The sequence below is a fragment of the Eublepharis macularius genome, chromosome 7, assembly GCF_028583425.1.
Source record: "Eublepharis macularius isolate TG4126 chromosome 7, MPM_Emac_v1.0, whole genome shotgun sequence".
Taxonomy (NCBI): domain Eukaryota; kingdom Metazoa; phylum Chordata; class Lepidosauria; order Squamata; family Eublepharidae; genus Eublepharis; species Eublepharis macularius.
In genome coordinates this window covers 15,846,529-15,868,053 of record NC_072796.1, presented here as the reverse complement: position 1 = coordinate 15,868,053, position 21,525 = coordinate 15,846,529, and the positions used below count along the sequence as shown (strand labels likewise).

The 21,525-nt window shown below is 43.9% G+C and overlaps 1 protein-coding gene across 1 annotated transcript; it reads left to right on the top strand.

Annotated features, from left to right (window-relative positions):
• The first annotated feature begins 205 nt into the window (after positions 1-205).
• CAVIN4 (caveolae associated protein 4) lies at positions 206-13,450 on the top strand. The gene is made up of 2 exons (XM_054985355.1): positions 206-714; positions 12,275-13,450. The coding sequence occupies exons 1-2, from the start codon at positions 304-306 to the stop codon at positions 12,914-12,916; spliced, it is 1,053 nt and encodes a 350-aa protein (XP_054841330.1). The 5' UTR covers positions 206-303; the 3' UTR covers positions 12,917-13,450.
• Positions 13,451-21,525: the final 8,075 nt, after the last annotated feature.

Genomic DNA, 21,525 nt, shown 5'->3' with positions numbered 1-21,525 from the left:
AATTAATTGGTACAGAAACGTGATTCGTTGACTGTATGTTCCTTTCCCGGCGTTGCTTCCTAATTTTAGAGGTTTCATATTGCAGAAAGTGCTTGAACAATCACACATGGGTATTTTGTAGTTGTAAATGTTTGACAAGTTGCTCGGGGTGGAGTTTCAGACCCTGCTTTTGAACATTCCCCTAAAGCCAGCTGTCGAGCAAACTTCTTGCCCTAGTGCCAGAACTGTCGTGCTGGGGTTTGAACAGCCGTCGTGAGGAGAGTTTGTATTTCAGCTCCTGTACACCAACTGAAGGCAGGCAGCATGGACCATCGTGAAGCCACCTTGGAGACGGACAAAATCCATCCAAACCGCCTGTCCAGTGTCACAGACGATGATGAGGAACAAGATGCTGCGTTCACAATCGTCAGGGTCCTGGATAAGGTGGCCACCATTGTGGACAGTGTGCAAGCCAGCCAGAAGCGCATCGAAGAGAGACACCGAGAAATGGAGGACGCCATCAAGACCATTCAGATAGACCTACTAAAGCTTGCGCAGGCTCACGGCAACACCGGGTACACTGTGAACAAGCTGCTGCAGAAAACCCGCAAAGTTAGCGCTCGTGTGAAAGAAGTGAGGGCACGCGTAGAAAAGCAGAGTGCCAACGTGCAAAAAGTTGAAGCCAAGCAAGAGGAAATGCTGAGGAAGAACAAGTTTCGTGTCGTCATTTACCAGGTAAATAGGTTTTGTTGTTAACCGCCGTAACTTTTGCTGCGTTCGGTGCCACCGAACCAACCCCCGGCAGTGTTAACAAACCAGTGGGAGGGGAAACAATCTTGACAATATAAGTGTGTTATATCATCTTGTTTTTTCTTTTTAAAAAATTGATTTCTGCCGGTGAATGTGTTGCAGTATGAATCTACCAGCGGCGAGGCACTCAGTCTATTATTAGTGTCGGATGGCTTCTGAGGCAGCCAACGTAAGATTAACTGTAGATCAGCAAAGCCTATCTGTTGCCTTTCTGAAAGGCAATACGAGGCAGGCACTTGGGCGTCACGACAGAGTATTCTGTGCTTGAGTGTCATCCCTGTTATTTTTCACTGGCTTAACTAGAGATTTCAACCTCAGCATTTCTTTGCACAAAGTGGCACTTTCCTGAACTGCTTGTTTAAAAAACTGCTTGTTTTTATGTTGTTTCCTAAATATTGGCTGCTGGCATAAGTTGCGGTGTGTGTTTCCCCTCACTTCCATGCAGGTTGTACTTGCAAACTTTCCTCCTCCAGCTATTGTACCCAGGGCTTTTTTTCAGCGGGAACACGGTGGAACGGAGTTCCGGAACCTCTTGAAAAGGGTCACATGGCTGGTGGCCCCGCCCCCTGATCTCCAGACAGAGGGGAGTTTAGATTGCCTTACACACTGCTGAGTGGCGCGGAGGGCAATCTAAACTCCCCTCTGTCTGGAGATCAGGGGGCGGGGCCACCAGCCATGTAACCATTTTCTCTGAGGGCAACCCACTGAGTTCCACCACCTCTTTTCCCAGAAAAAAAGCCCTGATTGTACCTATCGTTTTCAGGATTCCTTTGGAGCTGTACATCTTGTTATCCAAGCAAGGTTTTGCTAGATTGATCGCTTGCAGTGGAAAGAAATCAGATGTTCGTGGGCTAAAATTAAATTTATATTCTTAAGAAGGGCTCTCTTTTTTGAGTGCAAATGTACTTAGAAAATGCTCCTGTTCTGCATGGTGAATAGAGCTTTGATGCAGGGATAACTTCATTCATGGGGGGGGGGCTTCTTTTTTAGACATTTCAAGGGTGTTCATGTGATCAAATGTACCTGAATGTGCTTGTATATTGTAGTGGATGATTTTACTTTGCTTCAGTTTTAGCTAAGGAATAGATTCCAGATGGGAAAAGTTGCTGAGGAATTAATGAATAACACTAGGTACAATCCAGCCAAAGTCCAATCCTTTGAAATCCTACTTTTTTCAGTAGAAGAGCTAAGCATACGTTTCAATCTCTTCTATTGAAATCTGTGCTTTCGTTGCCTGGGAGCTGTTCATTTATTACTTCAAAACATCTTTATACCAATATGTGGTTTAAAAATGAACAAGCTGTGAAAAAGAATTGAGATTTATTGGGGACCACTGTAAAATTCTTAAGAGGAGAATTCCACAGATACAACAATGGCACCCTTCTTCGAAAAGGATAGATTTTACTCTACACTGTGTCAGTGCAATTAAATGCCCCGTTTTGTTCACCTGAAAACAATAATTAGGGATAGTTAGCAATCTTCTGAAAATTTAAAAACAAAGCCGTCAAAATAAATGGATGAAATGTAGTCTTAATGAGCAGCATAAAGAGATGAGCGGACAAAACCTTATGTGGGTTTACTCAGAAGTTAGTCCCACTGATTTCAATTGGGTTTACTCCCAAGTAAGAGTGCATACAACTGCAACCTTAGACTGTGATCCTAAGCACACTTGAACCTTGATGCTGATGTTCAAACTGAAGTAAATAGCCTTGATTTCAGTTGAGATTCCTTCCAAGACATTGCAATCTTGCTTGGAATTAAAAGGCATGATCCAGCATGTGTCTAGCACTTGTAGTGAAAGCATTGGGTTGGATCCCATTGATCCATTCTACTTGTTGATGTGCTTTCCTCCTGTGAAGGAGCTTAGTAGTTTTTTATCAGGGAAAGTCTCTTTCTCCTGTAGGTAACCATCTCTGCTAGCAGAGCGGCTCCATAGGTCCCACTCATTGGGCTCGAACAGTGCAGTCTTCCGCAGATTTAGTCCATTGAATTAAATGGGCATAGAAAGGTGATCTCCCTGTAAAAGTGCTCAATTTTGTCTGAATTTTGCCTATGGTTGTGAGGAAATCAATGTGGCTGACTTGCAAGTGAATATGTTCCAAGTCAATCAATCAATCGTTATTGTTTTAGCAGAAAGCCATACCAACAATACAAGATAAAATCAAATGCCCCTCAAGATAATTTTTTAAAAAATATTCTGGGCATTTTCATAGAAAAGATTAAAATACAGAATTACTATTTAAAATATCACCTAATAAAAACACCATACAATCCGAAGGATAATGAACCAAAGTAGTGCTGTTGGTGTACAGGTCAACGATGCTTGGGTCAGCATGACTTATAGTCTTTTTTACCTTTATGATGGTGGCAGCAAAACTTGCCATTTGGAAAGTAATGATCCTCGAAAATCTACTGGGCTCGTCCTCAAATTTGGGACACTGGAATGAGACATGTCCTCAATGGACCTATAATCACAGTAGCAGACTCTATTGCTGTATGGAATTCCATTGAAGTGCCCTTCCAAGACTATGCACAGTAGAATATCTATGTGTGTTATGCACCATCAAGTCGCCTCCAACCTAGGGCAACCCTATGAATGAAAGACCTCCAAAACATCCTATCATTAACAGACTTGCTCAGATCCTGCAAACTGGAGGATGTGGCTTCTTTTATTGAATCAAGCCATCTCATTTTAAGTCTCCCGCTTTTCCTAGCATTATTGGCTTTTCCAGAGAATCTTGTCTTCTCAAGTGATGTGACTAAAGTACGATAGCCTTAGTCTTGTCATTTTAGCTTCTAAGGAGAATTGAGGCTTGATTTGATCTGGTACCCACTTATTTGTCTTTTTGGCTGACCATGATATCTGCAAAGCTCTCCTCCAGCACGTTTCAAATGAATTAATTTTCTTCCTGTCAGCTTTCTTCACTGTCCAACTTTCACATCCATATATGGCAATGGGGAATACCATAGTTTGGATTATCTTGGTCCCCAGAGAGCTCCCTCACAGCTGCTCTTCCAAGTCTCAGTCTTCTTCTGATTTCTTTATTGCAGCCTCCCTTTAGATTGATGATTGAGCCAAGGCATAGAAAATCTTGAGCAATTTCAATTTCCTCACGTGTCTTAGTGAAAGCCTTTCTGTGCTCGTAATACACTATTTCAATACAGTACACTGGAAGAGTCAGGAGAGAAGGAAGTAACTACCTATAAAGTAGGGTTGTTCTCAAGGTGCCTACTAGTCCAGTTTGATCACGCTGGTCTTTGTTTTACTAAACGTATGGCTGCATAGAAGCCAAGGGCCCTCAAGTATTCTTCTGAGAAGCCAAGGCTAGCCACTAATCTCGATACAAAGCTGTGCCATGAGTTATCCGTCATCCCTCCATATGCCAACGTCACCTGGAGATGTGCAAAGATGATTTTCAGCCAATAGTTAATGGCTGCTTTATAGACTTAAGGTTGTTATTGAGAGTAGAGAGCATTCTACTCTAACCATAACTGAAGATGCCTAACAGCAGGTGGGCAAATTTGTTTTGAGAAATTTCTAAAGACTGAAGTTTTCCAGAGCCTCAAATTGTTCCTTATAGAAGCTGGGGCAATAATTTCATTTTATAAATTTCCAAGGTTGGAAAAATCAGGCAACCTCCTCTCTTCTTATAAAATCTAAAGATACCAAGGACAGTTTTTTCAAGTAGAAGAAAAGAGCAAGAGTCCAGTAGCACCTATAAGACTAACAAAAATTTGTGGTAGGGTATGAGCTTTCGTGAGTCACAGCTCACTTCTTCAGATACAGCTAGAATGTGAGTCCATTTATCCTTATATCTTGGAAAGCGGAGTGATTTCAGAAGCTGAATGACAATAGCCGGTGAATGACAATAGCAGCCGTGATAGGACAGGATGGAGTATGCAGAGGGGTACTCGGTGTGGGGAAATCAGCATTGATAATGAGACAGGAAGCCTAGGTCTTGATTCAGTCCGGTTGGATGCATTGTCTTGAGCTTCGTTATCAGTTGCAGTTCAGCTTTTTCAAGGTCATGCTTAGCATGCTCAATATGGGCTGTCCAAGAGCTCGACTGATGGAACATCATCCCTAAATATTTAAAGCTAGACACCAGTTCTAGTGGTTTCTCCTCCATTGTCCATTTATATTGATGTACTCTTTTACTAAAACATAATCGTGGTTTATCATAATTTACATGAAGTAGATTTGGTTTACGGTAGAATCTGAACTGTCTCAGCAACCTTCTAAGACCAATTTGGATATGGGAAATTAGCAGTCAGTCATCTGCATAAAGCAAAATTACAATAGCATTCCCACCTTCTCTTACTGGAAGAAATTGGGATCCTAACAGGTATTCTACCATCTCATTTATGTATAAATTGAGAACTAAAGGGATCAAAATGCAACTTTGATGTACAATTGGCCATAGACACCTAATCTGATCTTTAAGCTGGTGTCCCTGTAAAGGCTTTTAATATGCTCTAGCAACCTATTCTCTATATTCATATTAATTAATTTTCTCCACAAATGATATCTTGAGGTGGAATTAAATGCGGTTTTGAGATAGATAAATGCCACATAGAGTTGTCTGGATGGTCCATAACATTCTGAGTCAGGGGGCAAAGTAAATTACAACTTGCATTTGGATATGAAGGCAGAAACTTTCTTTAATACCCTGCTTTGCTTCTGGCCCCAATCCATGGGGGCCAGAAGCAACACAGGCTGTCATAGTTTTAAGGTGATCCATGAATGTGAAGTGCCATAATTTCTTGCAGATTCTATAATCCTTTTTATACACCCACGCTTTGAATGAATGAAATCCTGCCCTTAAGTCATAGTTGACTTATGGCGACCCCTGGCAGGGTTTCCCCCCATGCTTTAGCCCCATAATAATTGGAGAAGATGATTCAGGTGCAGGGCTCCCTTGGGAGATCGGACTCTCGAAAGCTCACATTCTGGAAATCCAGTTGGTCTTTAAAGCACCACTTTACCTGAATCTTGCTCTTCTACTATAGACCAACATGGCTACCTTTCTGAAAATAATAATTGGAGTAAATTTCAGGTGGGTAGCTGTGTTGATCTGCAGTAAAAGAGTAAGATCTGAGTAGTAGCACTTCAAAGACCAACTAGATTTTCATGGTCTTAAGCTTTCGAGAGTCAAACGCTACCTTTGTCAGATAACAATTGGAAGTAGTTGAGAATATGACTGTTTCCACGTGCCCTTAACGGGACGGCCCACTCATGGAATGCTGGTGACATCTCCATTTGCAAAACTTCTGCTGGTCGGGGCCAACTTCGAGTGTAACAGCTTTTTCTGGACCTGGGGTGACCTACAAAATAAGAACATTATACAATTGTTATCAGGACTCTTTTATATGACATAATTACTTACCTCAGTTCCAGGGCACAGTGTTGATTACCTGCCGTTTAAAGATCTTGTTACATTGTGCCTCCTTTTAAGAATATACATTGTAAATAGAATTATATTTATTGTTATTTATTGTATCTTGGCCATCATTCATCCAAGTAATTTATGTGTAACTTTTGATATTGTTATTGACTATTTATTGTACTTAGCACTTTGCACTTTAAAGAAATTCTCTTTATATAAACAGTGTGAATTATTGTATACCAATGGTACACATTTTTGGCATTTGTACCATGGTAGCTTCTCTTGTTCTGCGTACCAAAAAAAAGAAGCCAACAACCCGCAACCGTTTTGCAGATGGAGATGTCTGGATTCCTGAGGAAAAGCTGCCAGCATTCCGTGAGTGGGCTCTCCCTTTAAGGGTGTGTAGAAACGGCCTATATTTAGAAGGCGTTAAGCAAAATAAATTAAAATAACCTGTTGCAGCCTCTGGACAACTGGCAAGTTACTTGGATTATAAAAGTTCATAACCATCCCCCAGGTAGATCTCATTGCAGAGATACATTTGCAGGGGGCACACAAGAATACTTATTGTACAGGTGTGTGGTGTTGGACAGCCATCTTGGCATACATGCTGGGCAGGAGGCCCCGTGGACCTGGTTGTGGCCCAGAGCCCATGACTGCCTGCCTCTCTCAGAAAAGAGAGACTGAATCACTCCAAGGTATGGCAGGGGCTGGGCAGGGGGTGCTATCTTTGGATCTGACTTCATACCCAAAAGGTTGGCCACCACTGGTTCTGTGAAAGAAAAACAACTTATGCATAGTAGACTGTACATGGACTTTCAACATAGCATAAATTAACATAATATAATCATAATTGTTTTCGCTTTGCCTCCTTGACCGACGCTCCCCTTGTTGGATTGATTTCACATCAGCTTTCCGGGGTTTTACTATTTTTCTTGCAGAAATTATTTTAGAGAGTTGGGTCATCATTGGGCCTCAATGGGCAATCAGCGGAGCTGCAGTCCCAGATATTGTTAACCAGGGCTTTTTTTCAGCTGGAACGCGGTGGAACGGAGTTCTGGAACCTCTTGAAAATGGTCACATGGCTGGTGGCCCCGTCCCCTGATCTCCAGGCAGAGGGGAGTTGAGATTGCCCTCCGTGCCACTCGGCAATCTAAACTCCCCTCTGTCTGGAGATCAGGGGGTGGGGCCACCAGCCATGTGACCATTTTCTCTGCAGGCAACCCACTGAGTTCCACCTCCTCTTTTCCCAGAAAAAAAGCCCTGTTGTTAACCATCTGCCACATCACAACAATTTCAGTTGGATCTACATTTCCCTAATAGATGCAGGATTGTAGCTTGTTGCCCCAATTTGACATGGTGATTCTGACAGGAGCGTATGTTTCAAGGAGGGTCTAGAGAAAAGGAGAGACCAACTGCAGGATTTCTCATATTGGTTCCCTAGCAAACAACCCCACTCATCGGTTCAGTGGGGAGATACTTATGCAATCCCCATGAACAAAGGGTTGGGTCCTAAGCAGGGCTTTTTTTCTGGGAAAAGAGGTGGTGGAACTCAGTGGGTTGCCAGCACAGGGAGCAACTCTTGGCGAAAGGTGGTTCCCTGTGGTACCACATGCGTGCACGCAAAGTGTGTGCATGCTCCCAGGACTGTACAATGATGTCACTTTGGGTCAGCTGGAACAAGGGTTTTTTTTAAAGTTTAAATTGGCCTCGGCGAAAATCGTCACATGGCTGGTGGCCCCGCCCCCTGATCTCCAGACAGAGGGGAGTTTAGATTGCCCTCCGCACTCTGTCTGGACATCAGGGGGCGGGGCCACCAGCCATGTGACCATTTTCAAGAGGTGCTGGAACTCTGTTCCACCGCATTCCAGCTGAAAAAAGCCCTGGTCCTAAGCATCTGTTCTGCTAGCAGAATTGTTTTCTTATTGGCAGAGAAAGCTTTCCTCTGATGCAAGATAGCAGAACAGTTCCAGGCTTTCCAGCCTACAGTCTGTTGCTGTGTCCTGTCGGATTGGGACCTGTGTTTGTAAGTAAACTACACGACCAAGACCAAGCTATATGTTATATGAGGTTCTTTGTAAGATACCTTTAAAAATGCTCCCTTGGGGCTTTCCCTGCCAGTTGAGGCTGGAATCAGAACCAAGGAGAAAGATGGCGCTGAAGCGGGGAGAGTCCCTCTCCAAAATACTCTTTTCCAGCTGCTTTTCTTGTAGCTTTTCCCCTGTGGCAAGGCGAGGGGGGAACAGCTATGGGGTAGAAAGCTTAGAGAAGAAAAATGACCAGCAAGGAAATAGTTAAGTTACTAAAGTGTAGCCATAATTTTGTGTGTGCGCGCATGTATTAGTTGGTTGCAAATTCAGGGGTCCCTTGCTGAGATCTACTACTGATAGATAAGATTAGGCCTGGGAAAACTAGAGCTAGGAGAATTTTATTTCTTGCAAATATTTGGAATGGGTGTCGGAAAATATCTCCTCCCAAGATTAAGGGCACCATCCCCTGCTTCCACTTTTCTACCCTTGTTGCATTCCCTTGAGCAGGGCGCAGACTGGAGACATTGCAGGGGTAGGGGGTGTATCTTTGTAGGATTAAATGTTCTGTATAGAATAAATAGCAGTTCAGCCAGGCTTGGGGCCAGAAAATTTAGGGTGGGACTGTGTGTAGCTAAGTGGTACATGTGCTTTGCACGCAGAAGGCCACGGGTTCAGGCCCTGGCATTTCCAGTTAACAGGATTTCAAGTCACAGGATAGGGGGAACACCTCTGCCTGGAGTCCCATGAGCTCCAGTGACATTTAGAGTATATTGTTGATTCAGTGGGACGAGGTCTAACTCAATATGAGACAACTTCATAGAGAAATCTGAACCAGTGGATACAAGCAATTGCATATATTTAAAGTTATTTCATAAATTAAATTTTTTAATGTGTTTAATAAGTGCCAAATGCTTGTCAGTCATCCCAGAAGGTTTGCACTTGTCTGGTTAAAACACCCAAAAGCAGCAGGCTGCAGGTTTGCATAAAATTCTGCTGGTACATTTCACCTTCCCTGCTGGCAAGGGGAGAGAAGTTGATGAAGTCGGTCCTGGGGAGGAGGATTTCAGTATGGTCACAGTCCACCCAAATAAAGTCATTACTCCTGCTGATTTCAGTGTTGCCTCTTGCCCTCTGTATCTTTCTTTCTACAGATCATTTAGATTTTTCACATTCCAAGTCATGGGTTTGGTCTGCCGCCTTCTCATTTGCAGGGTGCGTGTGCGCGCGCCCCTACAAAATAAAATGGCGAAGAGGTGATTGCAAGCATATTTTCATCATACAGATGCTCTGGTCAGCTGAGATCAGCTGTGTCTCCTGGCTGGTTTGTGCCTGGATAGTATCTGAACGAACCCCGTCCTACATGGTCCAGGCTGGCCCCATCTCATCAGATCTTGGAAGCTAAGCAGGGATGGCCCTGGCTAGTACTTGGATGGGAGACCACCAAGGAAGTCCAGGGTCACTACGCAGAGGAAGGCGATGGCAAACCACCTCTGCTCAGCCCATCCCTTGAAAAATCTATGGGGACACCATAAATCATGTTACTTGATGGCATTTTCCATAAACACAGTGGCCATTTTCACACGGCTTACTGGCCACAGAACATCACACCGAGCTCCCGGAACGACAGCGTCTTCCTGGCGCAATGTCATGTGAGAATGGCAGTTCTTGCACAAAATTGTGCCGGGAAGACGCTGTCGTTGTGGGAGCTCAGCGCGATGTTCCATGGCCGGTAAGCAGTGTGAAAACAGCCTGAACTAGCTCTTAATTGTCCTTGTGATGAAACCATTGCTCAACTGTTGGAAGAAATCAAATGCAAATTATATTATAAAAACTATAGACTGGACAGAGATTTTAGCATAAAATGTTACACAAAGAATTTTGTGAATGAAAGTCCTCTTCACAGACTATTCAGATTGGTTTCCCTTTTAGCCGAGGCTGCGCCCCATTCATTTAACTTATTCAGATAGCTTTCATGCCATCCGCAAGAATCATGACCACAGAATGTGCAATTGCTAAGTGCCAAATGGCCCGTTTGTACTGAAGGCCCGGATTGCCTTCAGTGTCAGCAAAAAAGGGAACCAAACAAACACAGGACCGAAATTGCAATGGATATACATGGAATTTTGAAACGTTTGCCATTTACCGTGCTCTGCTACTGATACCATATTGCATATATTCAGTGTACTTGATTCAGATATTGTTCAATAAAGCAGCCTTGCAAATAGGAACAGGTTAGGAGCCCACTGCCAAAATTACTAGCCCACCTGCCCACATGTGTCAAATCCTTGCCAGTCATCCCATACTAGCCTACTGAATGTGGAGGGGCAGAATCAACTTTCAGTTTATATGCATGCTCACCTGCAGGCAATTCCAATTAATAATAGGTAGTCATAGGCAAAAATGTGATATAAAGTTAAGCATTTACAGTGAAGCTGCAATCCTAAATATGCACAAGCTGAAGGGCCCTTACAAAGTCCAGGAGGGAATGTTTACCTCCAGGATTCCCGGAGAGGCATGAGCAGGGGTACAGCTGCTCTCAACATTCCCTCCCTTCTGGAGCATATTTAGGTCTCATCAGATCTAGGAGGACCAATAATGAAGAAGCATGACCTCTGTCTACGTTTTTTATGTAAAGACTCTTAATGTACCTGGGGCTGGCCTGCTTGTGCTGCTTTCTACATCTATCTGGTGTTTGACCAGTTTTCTTACAATAATAACAACAACAACATTCGATTTATATACCGCCCTTCAGGACAACTTAACACCCACTCAGACCAGTTTACTAAGTATGTTATTATTATCCGCACAACAATCACCCTGTGAGGTGAGTGGGGCTGAGAGAGCTCTGAGAGAGCTATGACGGACCCAAGGTCACCCAGCTGGCTTCAAGCGGAAGAGTGGCGATACAAACCTGGTTCTCCAGATTAGAGTCCTGCCGCTCTTAACCACTACACCAATCTGGCTTACACAATGATATTTAGAAGCAACTTCTACTGAAACAGAGGAGGCTTCCGTCAAAGTAAATGGCTACAATACTGCGCAGTTAGTCTCATCTAAGCCCATTGGTTTCAACAGTCATGCTTAACTCTTGGCTGGAGCATCTGTGGTTAGGCTCAGGGAGTTAGTTGGGTGGTTTACAATGGCCGCAATGTAGAGGAAAAGGTTTCCTCTTGTTTGAGAATTGTAGATCACATTATAGTGGGGTCCTGAAAGACACAAAAGTAGTCATGTACTCAAAAGATGCCGTGTGTGCACACATGTATGTGCAAAATGGTTCCCACAGAGGACGTACTTTGCTCTCCAGTTTTATCAACAGCAGTTGTTAGATGACAATGTATATTGTCAGCCTCTGTCCCATCCTTCCAAGGCTTTACTTTTCTGGTTTCTTGCCTAGCAGCAGCATCAACAGTTCGTTGTGATCAAAAGCGCAATTTCTTCCTGTAATGAATTATACTGGATTATCCGTGAAGTAACCGTCCATTACCAAGTGGGTTGAATCTTCTGTTCCCTTTCTTTGGCTTGATTTCTGATTTCCAATGTAACTAACACCATAATAGCAACAGCCAATGCAGATAGGAGGTGAGCTGATAGTTTTGCCATGGTTATTGATAAAATGAATGCTTTGACATTGCAGGATCCCCCCCACCCCCAAAAAACATTTTCTGTTCTTTCTTGGGTATGAATCCCGCACCCTCCCCTAATTGTTCTAAAGGGTTAGGCTAAAGCAGTAATTATGCAGGAAATCCATGAACAAGATCGCTTGCAAGTTTTAAGCATTTTAATGCAGCTCTGAATTGAGTTGGTTTCTGGTGTTGGAGGAGAACCCTTTTTCTTCCCTGTACCCCTTTTCAGTTTCATTTCCTACCCTTTCAGCCCGTTTTCTCTAGGAGGGTGATGGAAATAGGGGCTTCATAGAGGGTACGGGGGGGGGGGGAGGTAGCTTCACCTCTCTGGTGAGAGAGTTGCTGAGGAAGCACCCTTTATCCTTTGCCCCCTTCCCCTTTATATACAAAATGCATTTGGGGGACATTGTGCTACAAGATTGACATACTGTGCTTTCATTTACAGGAGGACATTCCATGTCCATCATCTTTATCAGTTATCAAAGACAGGACACGAGGGGAAGACGCCTTCTGCCTCCCCGATGACCTCTCCTCTGACGAAGAGTATTACATAGAAGAAAGCAGAGCATCCCGATTTAAGAAATCAGGCATGAGACGCATCGACAACATAAAAAAGGCATTTTCCAGGGAAAACATTCAGAAGACGAGGCAGAATTTCGGCAAGAGGGTAGACCGGCTTCGAACTAGAATCGTAACGCCAGAGAGGAGAGAGCGAATCAGGCAGTCAGGAGAGAGGCTCAGGCAATCTGGGATCAGGTTCAAGAAAACGATATCCAAGGCAGCCCCAACCAAGGAAACATTCAAGAAGAATAAGAAAACCAAGGAGCCGACAACTCCTGAGGATCAAGGAGGAGTCCAAGAGGCCGGCACTGACACAGCAGCTGACAGTGGGGAGGCTGAAGCCATTGCGGAGGAAATTTCCTACACAGAAGTGATAACCAAAGTGAAGAAAGACAGAGGTGGGAGCTCTAAAGGCCCTTCTCAGGCCGAGGAAAAGGGAGTGCTTACTCCAGAAAAAGTCATGCTCAGACAGGAAGTTAAAGAATCTGAAGATGCCCTTCTACTGGATTTAAAGCCCTCTGCTTAAGCAGGCATGGTTCATCTATAGTGAAGGTGTCACGGTGGTGGGGAACGAGCAATAGATTTAGACAGTGGTTTCCAAATTTCCCTCAGGTAATTCCTCCCACGTTGAATTGCCACTCCCTTCCCCCTCAGGGAACCCTTGTGTCATTTTGGGACATGTTTAAGGGCACAAAATTTGGGATGTTTGCTGGCTTTTTGTGTCTGTCACCTCATGTTGGTGAAGGGTACATAGAAAATATGCCCACCAACCCCCTGGGTCAGTGTTTTACACAGAAGGTTGATAATGGTGACTGTGCCAACCTTTGGGCAGTTCATCTTCCCCTACCGTTCTTCTTACTTAGGGGCCTCTGATAAATTCCCTCAGTGCCCAGGCACACAGGTTTGGAAGCCACTGGTTTAGAGGAAAGTGTGTTGATTAATGTCTTGTTATTTGAGGCAAATATATCTATATGTATATACTGTTCATTTACAGGCAATGGATTTTTTGTCATCACTTAATGTCACACCAATAGAAATAAAGAACTGATCTTCTCAGATGTATATGCATAAATGCTATTTATCATAACAGCTATTGCATTTCAACACCAGAGGGAGGTGAAATCCCTCCTGCCCATATTTTTAATAACATTAATTCCCTCAATGGCCTTTCTTCTATCTGTATTTTACGCACAGTGACAACCAAGCAGAATCAATCTCATTAAATGCCTCGTTAGACAACTCTTCTACTGGAGGGGGAGAAATGAATCGATCAACAGGTGACTTAACTGATGACTTTACCTTGAAGACTCGGTTAACTCTTTGGTTGCTTTCACTGCTTTATTTTCCTAATCTCCAGCAGGGATGTCAGGAGGAGAAAGTCATTGTTCTGGAAAACCTACATCAAAGTTAATAGATTCTTGGAAGGCCATGGTTAAGAGCAGGGGTCACTTCGTAGAAAAAGAGCTGGAGGAACTCATTAGCATAACTCATTAGCATATGCCACGCCTCTTGCCATCACCGGAAGTGTGTCGTTAGTATATTTGCATATGCCACACTCCCTGACATCACCTATTTTGGACCCAATCCTGGTCATTCAGGGCCGAAATTGGGCCCAAAATGGCAAAAGGGGCCTTAAAATGGCTGAAAAGGGGCCCAAAATGGTCAGGATCGGGCCGCTGATGAGCAGGAGAGTGATCCACCACCCGTCAGAGGCTAGATCCATGCCATTTCGGCCCCAATCCAGGCCGAAACAGACACAAAATGTCCGAGAGTCAGGTGGGTGGGGCCACCTGACATGTGACCTCTTTTGGGAACTGCCAGAACTGCGTTCCTGTGCGTTCCTCCTCAAAATGAGCCCTGGTTAAGAGGTGAGTTTGCTGTCCGTGGTCAGGACTAAGAACGACAAGTCCGTTAGGGATGTGAAAGAGGGTTTGTTGAAGTCAGAAAATGCATTTTTTAAGAAGGAATGGGGAAGTAAGACACTGGAAGAAACTTAGCATTAGAAAGCTGTTTAAAAATAGCTGTTTGCTCTGCCACCTGAAGCAAAATTACACCCTTCTAAACCCATTGACTTGAAGAGTGTAAGTCTACTTTGGATGCTAGAGTTAAGGTTCCATCCCTTGGCAAAACAGCAAAGTGGAACTAGCGAGAGGCTTCTGGGTAGCGGGTGCTGGGATCAACCCCCAAGAGGCAGCATGTCTGACTTTGTGGGCTTCCTGTAATTTTCTAGCCAGGCACTGGCACAGCCAGCTGACTGAAGCAGATCATAAATCCACGGGGTTTTCATGATCTTAAGTGATGTCTTCGAAGTGCAAGGAAAGCTGTAAGATTCCAGGAAGAGAAAATTGGATTGAAATTATGCGCATTTGGGCATGCCAAATTCACCAATGGCTGGCACATGCAGTAACAGCGCTTCTGTCAATGAGCGTTGCCTCCCGTTGCCTCAGGGCTTTTTTTCTGGGAAAAGAGGTGGTGGAACTCAGTGGGTTGCCCTCGGAGAAAATGGTCACATGGCTGGTGGCCCCGCCCCCTGATCTCCAGACAGAGGGGAGTTGTGATTGCCCTCCGTGCCGCCACGCGGCGCGGAGGGCAATCTGAACTCCCCTCTGTCTGGAGATCGGGGTGGGGCCACCAGCCATGTGACCATTTTCAAGAGGTTCTGGAACTCCGTTCCACCACGTTCCAGCTGAAAAAAAAGCCCTGCGCTGCCTTATTACTGAAGCCCCTCTGCCTGCTCCTTGTGGATTGAAGGCTATTGGGCTCAGGGAGGGTTATTGTTTTTCTTTCAAAAGCGAGATGCTGCCGAAGAAATTGCTTGTTCAAATGCAATCATTTTCACTCCTCATTTGCAGTGCCTGTATTCTGTACACTAGCCAAAAACCAAAACATTTACATTAAGAAAAAAAACCCTGCATGCATTATGCATGCATTAAGCATATTTTCATTTGGTGCCATAGTTTGCATAATTTATCCTGCTTTTGCTAGTCAGGGCAGGGGTTGGATCCCAGGGAGGATTTCCGCATCTCTTGAAGCATCCAGAAGTGCTAAAAACAAACCTCAGAAGCTGCTTGCACTAAGTTATTACTATTGGATACAATCTTCTTTATTGATTGGGTCAATAGTGCAATGAAACACTATTGCTTGCACTAGCATTAACAGTGCTAATGACGTTTTCCTTTCAGCTTACACTATGCTAGATCTAAACCAATGAGCGGTGCAGAATGTTGATGCCCCACGCCCCGACTGTAGGAATCTTCATGAGTCTTATTTTAGCTTTGAAGTTTGAGGATTCACCAGGGACTTCCACGCAGTTGCAAAAAGTCAATCTGGGCAGTTAAAAGGGCTTGAAAAAAATAAATCTCTTAGGATGCTGAATCCTATGCCATATAGATGCTTTCCCCATACTTGTGTGGAGGAACACTCAGCCCTGACTAGAGGACCTAGAATCTTGTCTACCCTGTCAGCACGTAGGTATAGTACCCGAAGAACAGTGGTGGTGAGTGAGTAATGTTACCTTCTGTGCTTTGACAATTTCAAAGTGGATTAACGTTTCCAGATTGGGCTGGGTGACTTCATTGCAGAGGAAGGCATGGGAGGCAGACTGTATAAGGGAGAAAGCTGTTTCAAACGTACTGTAAGTATATTGCTTCACACTGTCAACAGAAATGGTACCAAATGAAAATAATGCAGTGCTATATTCGATGGAACTCGTTGATGGCTTGCTTTGCAAGTTATGCTGACATGTAGATTCTGTGGCCATCTTAGATTTCATTAAGGGTCTAAAATGGTCTATTCGTTTGTGATCATATTTATCCTGTTACTTTGCTCCGCATGATTTACTGTTTTTCCTTGGCTTAAATTTAGGGAATTGCTTCTAAAATAAAACAAGACCTGAATTAAACCAAGTTTTCTTACGTATGTGGTCAGAACTATTGAAGATGTTTGTGTCTTCTGGGCTATATAATGGGTTTACATGGAATAAATTGGAACAGAATGCTGAATTGTTTTCTAATTTTCAATAAAAATCATGACGCTGTGCATGAAGCTCTATCTCAGAAACATTATACTTAAATTTTGTGGCATATTTTTGACATCTGAAACAGAAAAGATACATAAAACTTTTACTGCATATAGCCAAAGGCCATCACAATTAAGCATCGAAGAAAGCATAAGTCGTAAAATGTAAATGTCATTGTTAAAACAACTGAATTTTAAAATACTCATCAAATTAAAACATTTCACCTTTCGGATGTAGCTTTCGCTCATATTTTCTTAGCTGCCAGAGCAAATATCAACACTCTCTATGAGATGAGAAGGTCGGCATCCAAAAGAAAAAAGATCAACTTTGCTGCTTCTGAAGAAAAGTTTTAAGTCCCTTAAAAGTGCTATGAGAAATTTGATTCTAGGCTCTATGTAAGGAGAGCAGGATAGAATATAATGGTGTAAATCCTCTGGAACCAGAGCACTGCATACCCTATTTGAATAAATGCAGACAAATGTATTATAGAAAGAGGGGAGTCCTACAGCGTGCACATTGCAATCCATACAAAAATATACTTATAAAAAAAGATACTGTTTTCTAAATGTACACCCTTTTTGTAAGTGTGGAAAGACAAGTGTGTGCCCTTCTGAATAACATTTTCTGATTCCCCCCACTCCTGCATATTGGCATTCGAATGAATGCAAACAGAATGAAAGGTTAATTCAGTCATCATGTGAAACCATGGGTTAATTAAACTATCTAGTTTGTGTGATTTTCTGAATATTGCCACTCCACCAACTACAGTTGGAGTTTGTCAAACCAGGTTCCAAATCCTGGGCCGTTTCCACACTGCTTACCGGCCACAGAACATCGTGCCAAGCTCCTGGAATGGCAGCGTCTTCCTGGTGCGATTTTGCGTGAGACTGTTCTTGTGCGAAATCGCACCAGGAGGACGCTGCCGTTCCGGGAGCTTGGCACGATGTTCTGTGGCCGGTAAGCAGTGTGAAAACGGCCCTGGTTTGAAGACAGTGTATTAACTGCAGTTAACCTTTTCTGTAGTTTTATGCGGTGTATGAACACAACCGTTGTGACGTTTAAAACCTGGCTTGTTCCCCTGGTGATGCAATCCCAGGCAATGGAACCAACATTTGTTGCGGCAAAGCAGTGTTGGAATGATTGCTTGCGAGGAATCTTGGTTTTCCAAACTAACCATTGTTAAAATAGGGTTTCATGTTTTGATCGAAACTGAGCCACTGAGTCTGAGGACGAGAGGAAAAAGGGAACAATGATGAAATCGGGAACAATGATGAAATCATCTTCTGGAAAAGGAGCTGGCCGCATGCTGGAAGTGGTGGAATAGCATTGTTACTGCCCACGACAAACAGATCACTTCTTTCCTGTCCCGCTTCTTGCTCTCTATTCTGGCCCATTCCATGGGGGAGGAGAGGGTTGTCCATAGTTCCAGCAACCCCAGTTTTCCTCTTGAGAAAGGTCTGCGGGAGCCAGTGTAGGCACCTATTGGCTAACTTCTACATCATTTCCCCCAGTCCAGGTCTTGACAGCAGTTGTGCAGCAGTGGTAAAAGGTATGTATACATGCTCAAAAGCTCATCTGTGACTCGTGGAAAACTCTGCTCTTTCCCCAGTGCAGCTGAGCTTTTTAAAGATAGTTTACTCACGATCATAGCACATTAAAATACACGCAGTAAGTTTGACGTACCAAATCTAGCATTTAAAAATAGCAAAAGCAGCAAGACGAGCAAGCCATAAGCCTCTCCGTTTGAAGCAAGAACTTCTCTCTCCTTTCATTAATTCAGGGGGGTCTCCAACAATTGGCTTGCTGCAAAGTACCTTGTGCACCCCTGTAGAAAACCAAAGAAAAGACTCAAAAAGATCTTTTCTAGGCTCTTTTTTAAAAAGCTTTTATTGAATTGACTTTTATCTGTGCGGTTAAACTGATAGCGTCTGGTCTCCAATCCAACTACCAATCCAATGAGCCCAGCCTATAGTCTGGGCTAATAGGGCTGCTACCTGTGTCCTGTTTTAGGGCAGAGCAAAACTTGGTAGCATTCTAGGGGCATGGGGGTGGGTGGGCATGCAGTTCAGGATATATTCCATTACTCTGAATTAGCTCCCATTAAATAAAAAGCTGGCAGCCTCTGAATTAGTCTGATTGTGCAGCTTTCCAAGTGGGATTGAAGCTACAGCCATCACATCGATTGGGAAGGACGGTCTGAAAACATTGCTCATATGTAGTGCTAGGGTAATCCCCGTGGCACCCTAGATTGTAATTGATGCAATAATGACTTCCTGCTGACATACCTTACCTCTGCTCCATGCATGGTTGTGATGGGCACCTGCTGGAAGGGGGGGGGGGGTACTGTCTGATTGGACAAGTGGGAAATCCCTGCTGCCAGATTTCATCATTGCTCTTAGCAGCATCATGCGGCATCTTCCTTAGCATGCAACATCCCTAAGGAACAGCCCCTTCTGCCATTGCCAGGGCTATCTTGGCCCTCTTTCTGTCTGCTGGGATTAATTCTATTGTGCCTGGCAGCTAGGAGTCTGCAACTGGAAAACAACCAAGAGATCAAACTGGGGGAGAAACGGAATCTTGTTTTCGAGGCTTACCCGTTTTTCCTCTGGGTATTTAAAGTGTGCAAGTGTGAGGCGTTCTCAAATTATTAAAAATCCTATTCAAAAGTCTTCCAACAAACTCAGCATTAATTCCTCCTATGTAGATTTATCCAGTAAACAGAGAATTTTATATTATCATTTCAGCCCATGGTTGGAACTTCCTTAGGCCAGTGATAGAATTCTACCACATTTAATGTGACACTCCACACTAGAGACTAATGCTATGTATATCATGATTCCATGGGATTGTAGCACAAATGCAGCATTTGGTAACTGGATGTGACGTTCAGCTTCTGGACAATCTCAGTTTTCAAAGATGGTTCTTTTAAAAAGCAAGTTCCTATCCCTTGTAGATATGAAGAAAAGCCTGAAAATGAGTGATTCCGCACGTTGGATAATGCCCTTCCAATCCTCTTTATAGATCATTTGGAACGGATTTTTTTGTGTGCGGAACAAAAAATCCACCTCAAACAATTGATAAAGTGCATTGAAAGTGCATTATCCAATGTGTGTGGAATCAGCAGATGTGTCTGCAGTGGCTGCAGAAATTCCAAAAGCCAGAGGGCTGGCCCAATAGGTTTTGGACAGGGCTTCAGTGCCTTGCATAACAAAATCAGAAAATGACTAGGATAGTACAGAAAGGTTAGACACCCTGGTGGCCAAATCACCTTCAAGGATGCCCCAAAGCTGTATTTTAGACCTTGAAGGATATCATGGTCCCTGTCACTTACCCCTCTCATTTCCCAAATTGTAGCTGTCTAGAAGGTAATCATAATTCCTGTTGGTGGAGTTAACCTAATTCTTTCCTGACTCAAGAAGACTCTATGCCTGACCCTACCAGCATGTTCAGAGGCCAGGCTAATGGCTGGGGAAAGCTGTTGCAGCAGACATCTGGAGGAGACTGGCTTACAATGATGCAATCCGTTTTGTGGCAGAAATGTACAGAGAACACAAAGGGAATGTGCCAGGGCTAGGCATCTTCCGGGGCACCTGGAGTACAGGTCCCCTGAGTAGGCTGGGTACAGGGCGACTTTCCATTTTTCCTGCTCCCCAGAAACCAAACCAACCTGCTCAGATGGTTCAACATACTCTTGCCATCTGCCGCACAGGAGATGAATCATCCACTTCAAGCACCAGGTTGCGTTCCTGTGCAGTTGTGGGACCAAACTAAATTATTCTGTGACTCAGTCCAAATTCGCTAAGGGATTGGGGGTGAAGAAACAAGTACTTCAGTTTGCACTAATGGGGCAAAACAAATAAAAACTCACATAAGGATTCTGTGCGATACAAATCTGGAGATCAAATAGCAAACAAAAACTTGTTCCCAGAATTGCTCCTGGCACAGGATTGTAACGGGATGATCACTTGCCAGAACCTCAAGTAGCATCAATTTCTTTGAAGACCGGCACTCCAGGCCTTTCCATGGAAAAGCGGTCTATCTTCCGATTACCAGGGATAACAGCCACTGCCAGATCATGAGCCAGATCGCGAGGTCAAAATCACCGGAACAGGGCAGGTGTGTCATGCTTTCTATCACTGTCCACAGCAACACTGTGAAGTCATATGTAAAAAAACTGAAGCTTGAATGACAGAAATCTCAGTAAAACATCTCCTGTCTTTGTGCTGCTACAGCTTTCCTTCAGACATAGGCACAAAACATGGATCTACTTTTCTTCACCCCAACTGAGCAAAATTGACTCTCCTGGTCCTTTTTTGGCCAGAGTTCTGTGAATGAAGAACTAGACTTTTATCCACAATAACATGGGTACTTTTCCTACTCGACATCAACAGCGTGTTGACACCTGTTTTGCATCCCATGTTTGCACGGGCTTCACACTCCAGAGCTCGACATGGGACGCTGCCCCGTGGTTTCCCCAATTTTTCTCCCTGCGGTCTTACCACGAATTTTCACAGATGCCACCGCCAACCAGCGCCCAGCCTGCTTTATGCCAGTGTAAAAGCATTTGTCCCTTTTTTGCTTCCCTCATCCCCCTGCGTGATGTGATTGGTCGATTGCTTGTGTAACCACACCCACTCTCCTCAGTTCCAAAAAAAATTCCGCCATTTTTTTGTTTAGTGATGGACGGTAATGTTGGAGCATGTGAGCGTTTTTTCCACTTTTGAGCTCGTTTCTCCCTCGTTCCACACACTTCCTCCCAACTCTTTTCCCCTGCGGCATGTATGTGCATCGGTATGCAACAACTGTATACAGCGCTTTTTTCCATTTGTTCCCCACGGTGTCGCCCTAAAATCAAGTGCTCTACGCAGTTGTGGTTGTGCCCCTCCTGCATAAATTTATTTAAAGATTTCTTTAAGTGCCGCAAAGTGTTTGCTATGGGATTTATTTAACACATCACAGCGGGGGAATGGCGCTGTTGAGTAAGGGGACTGATAAGTTCCAAAGTGCGCAATGCTGGAACTGTTGCCATATGATTTGGGAGGACCAGTGAGGGCGGCATGATTTTTGGGTGGGAGAGTCTGCGATGCCCCATTCGCCCATAGACTCATTTTCTCAAG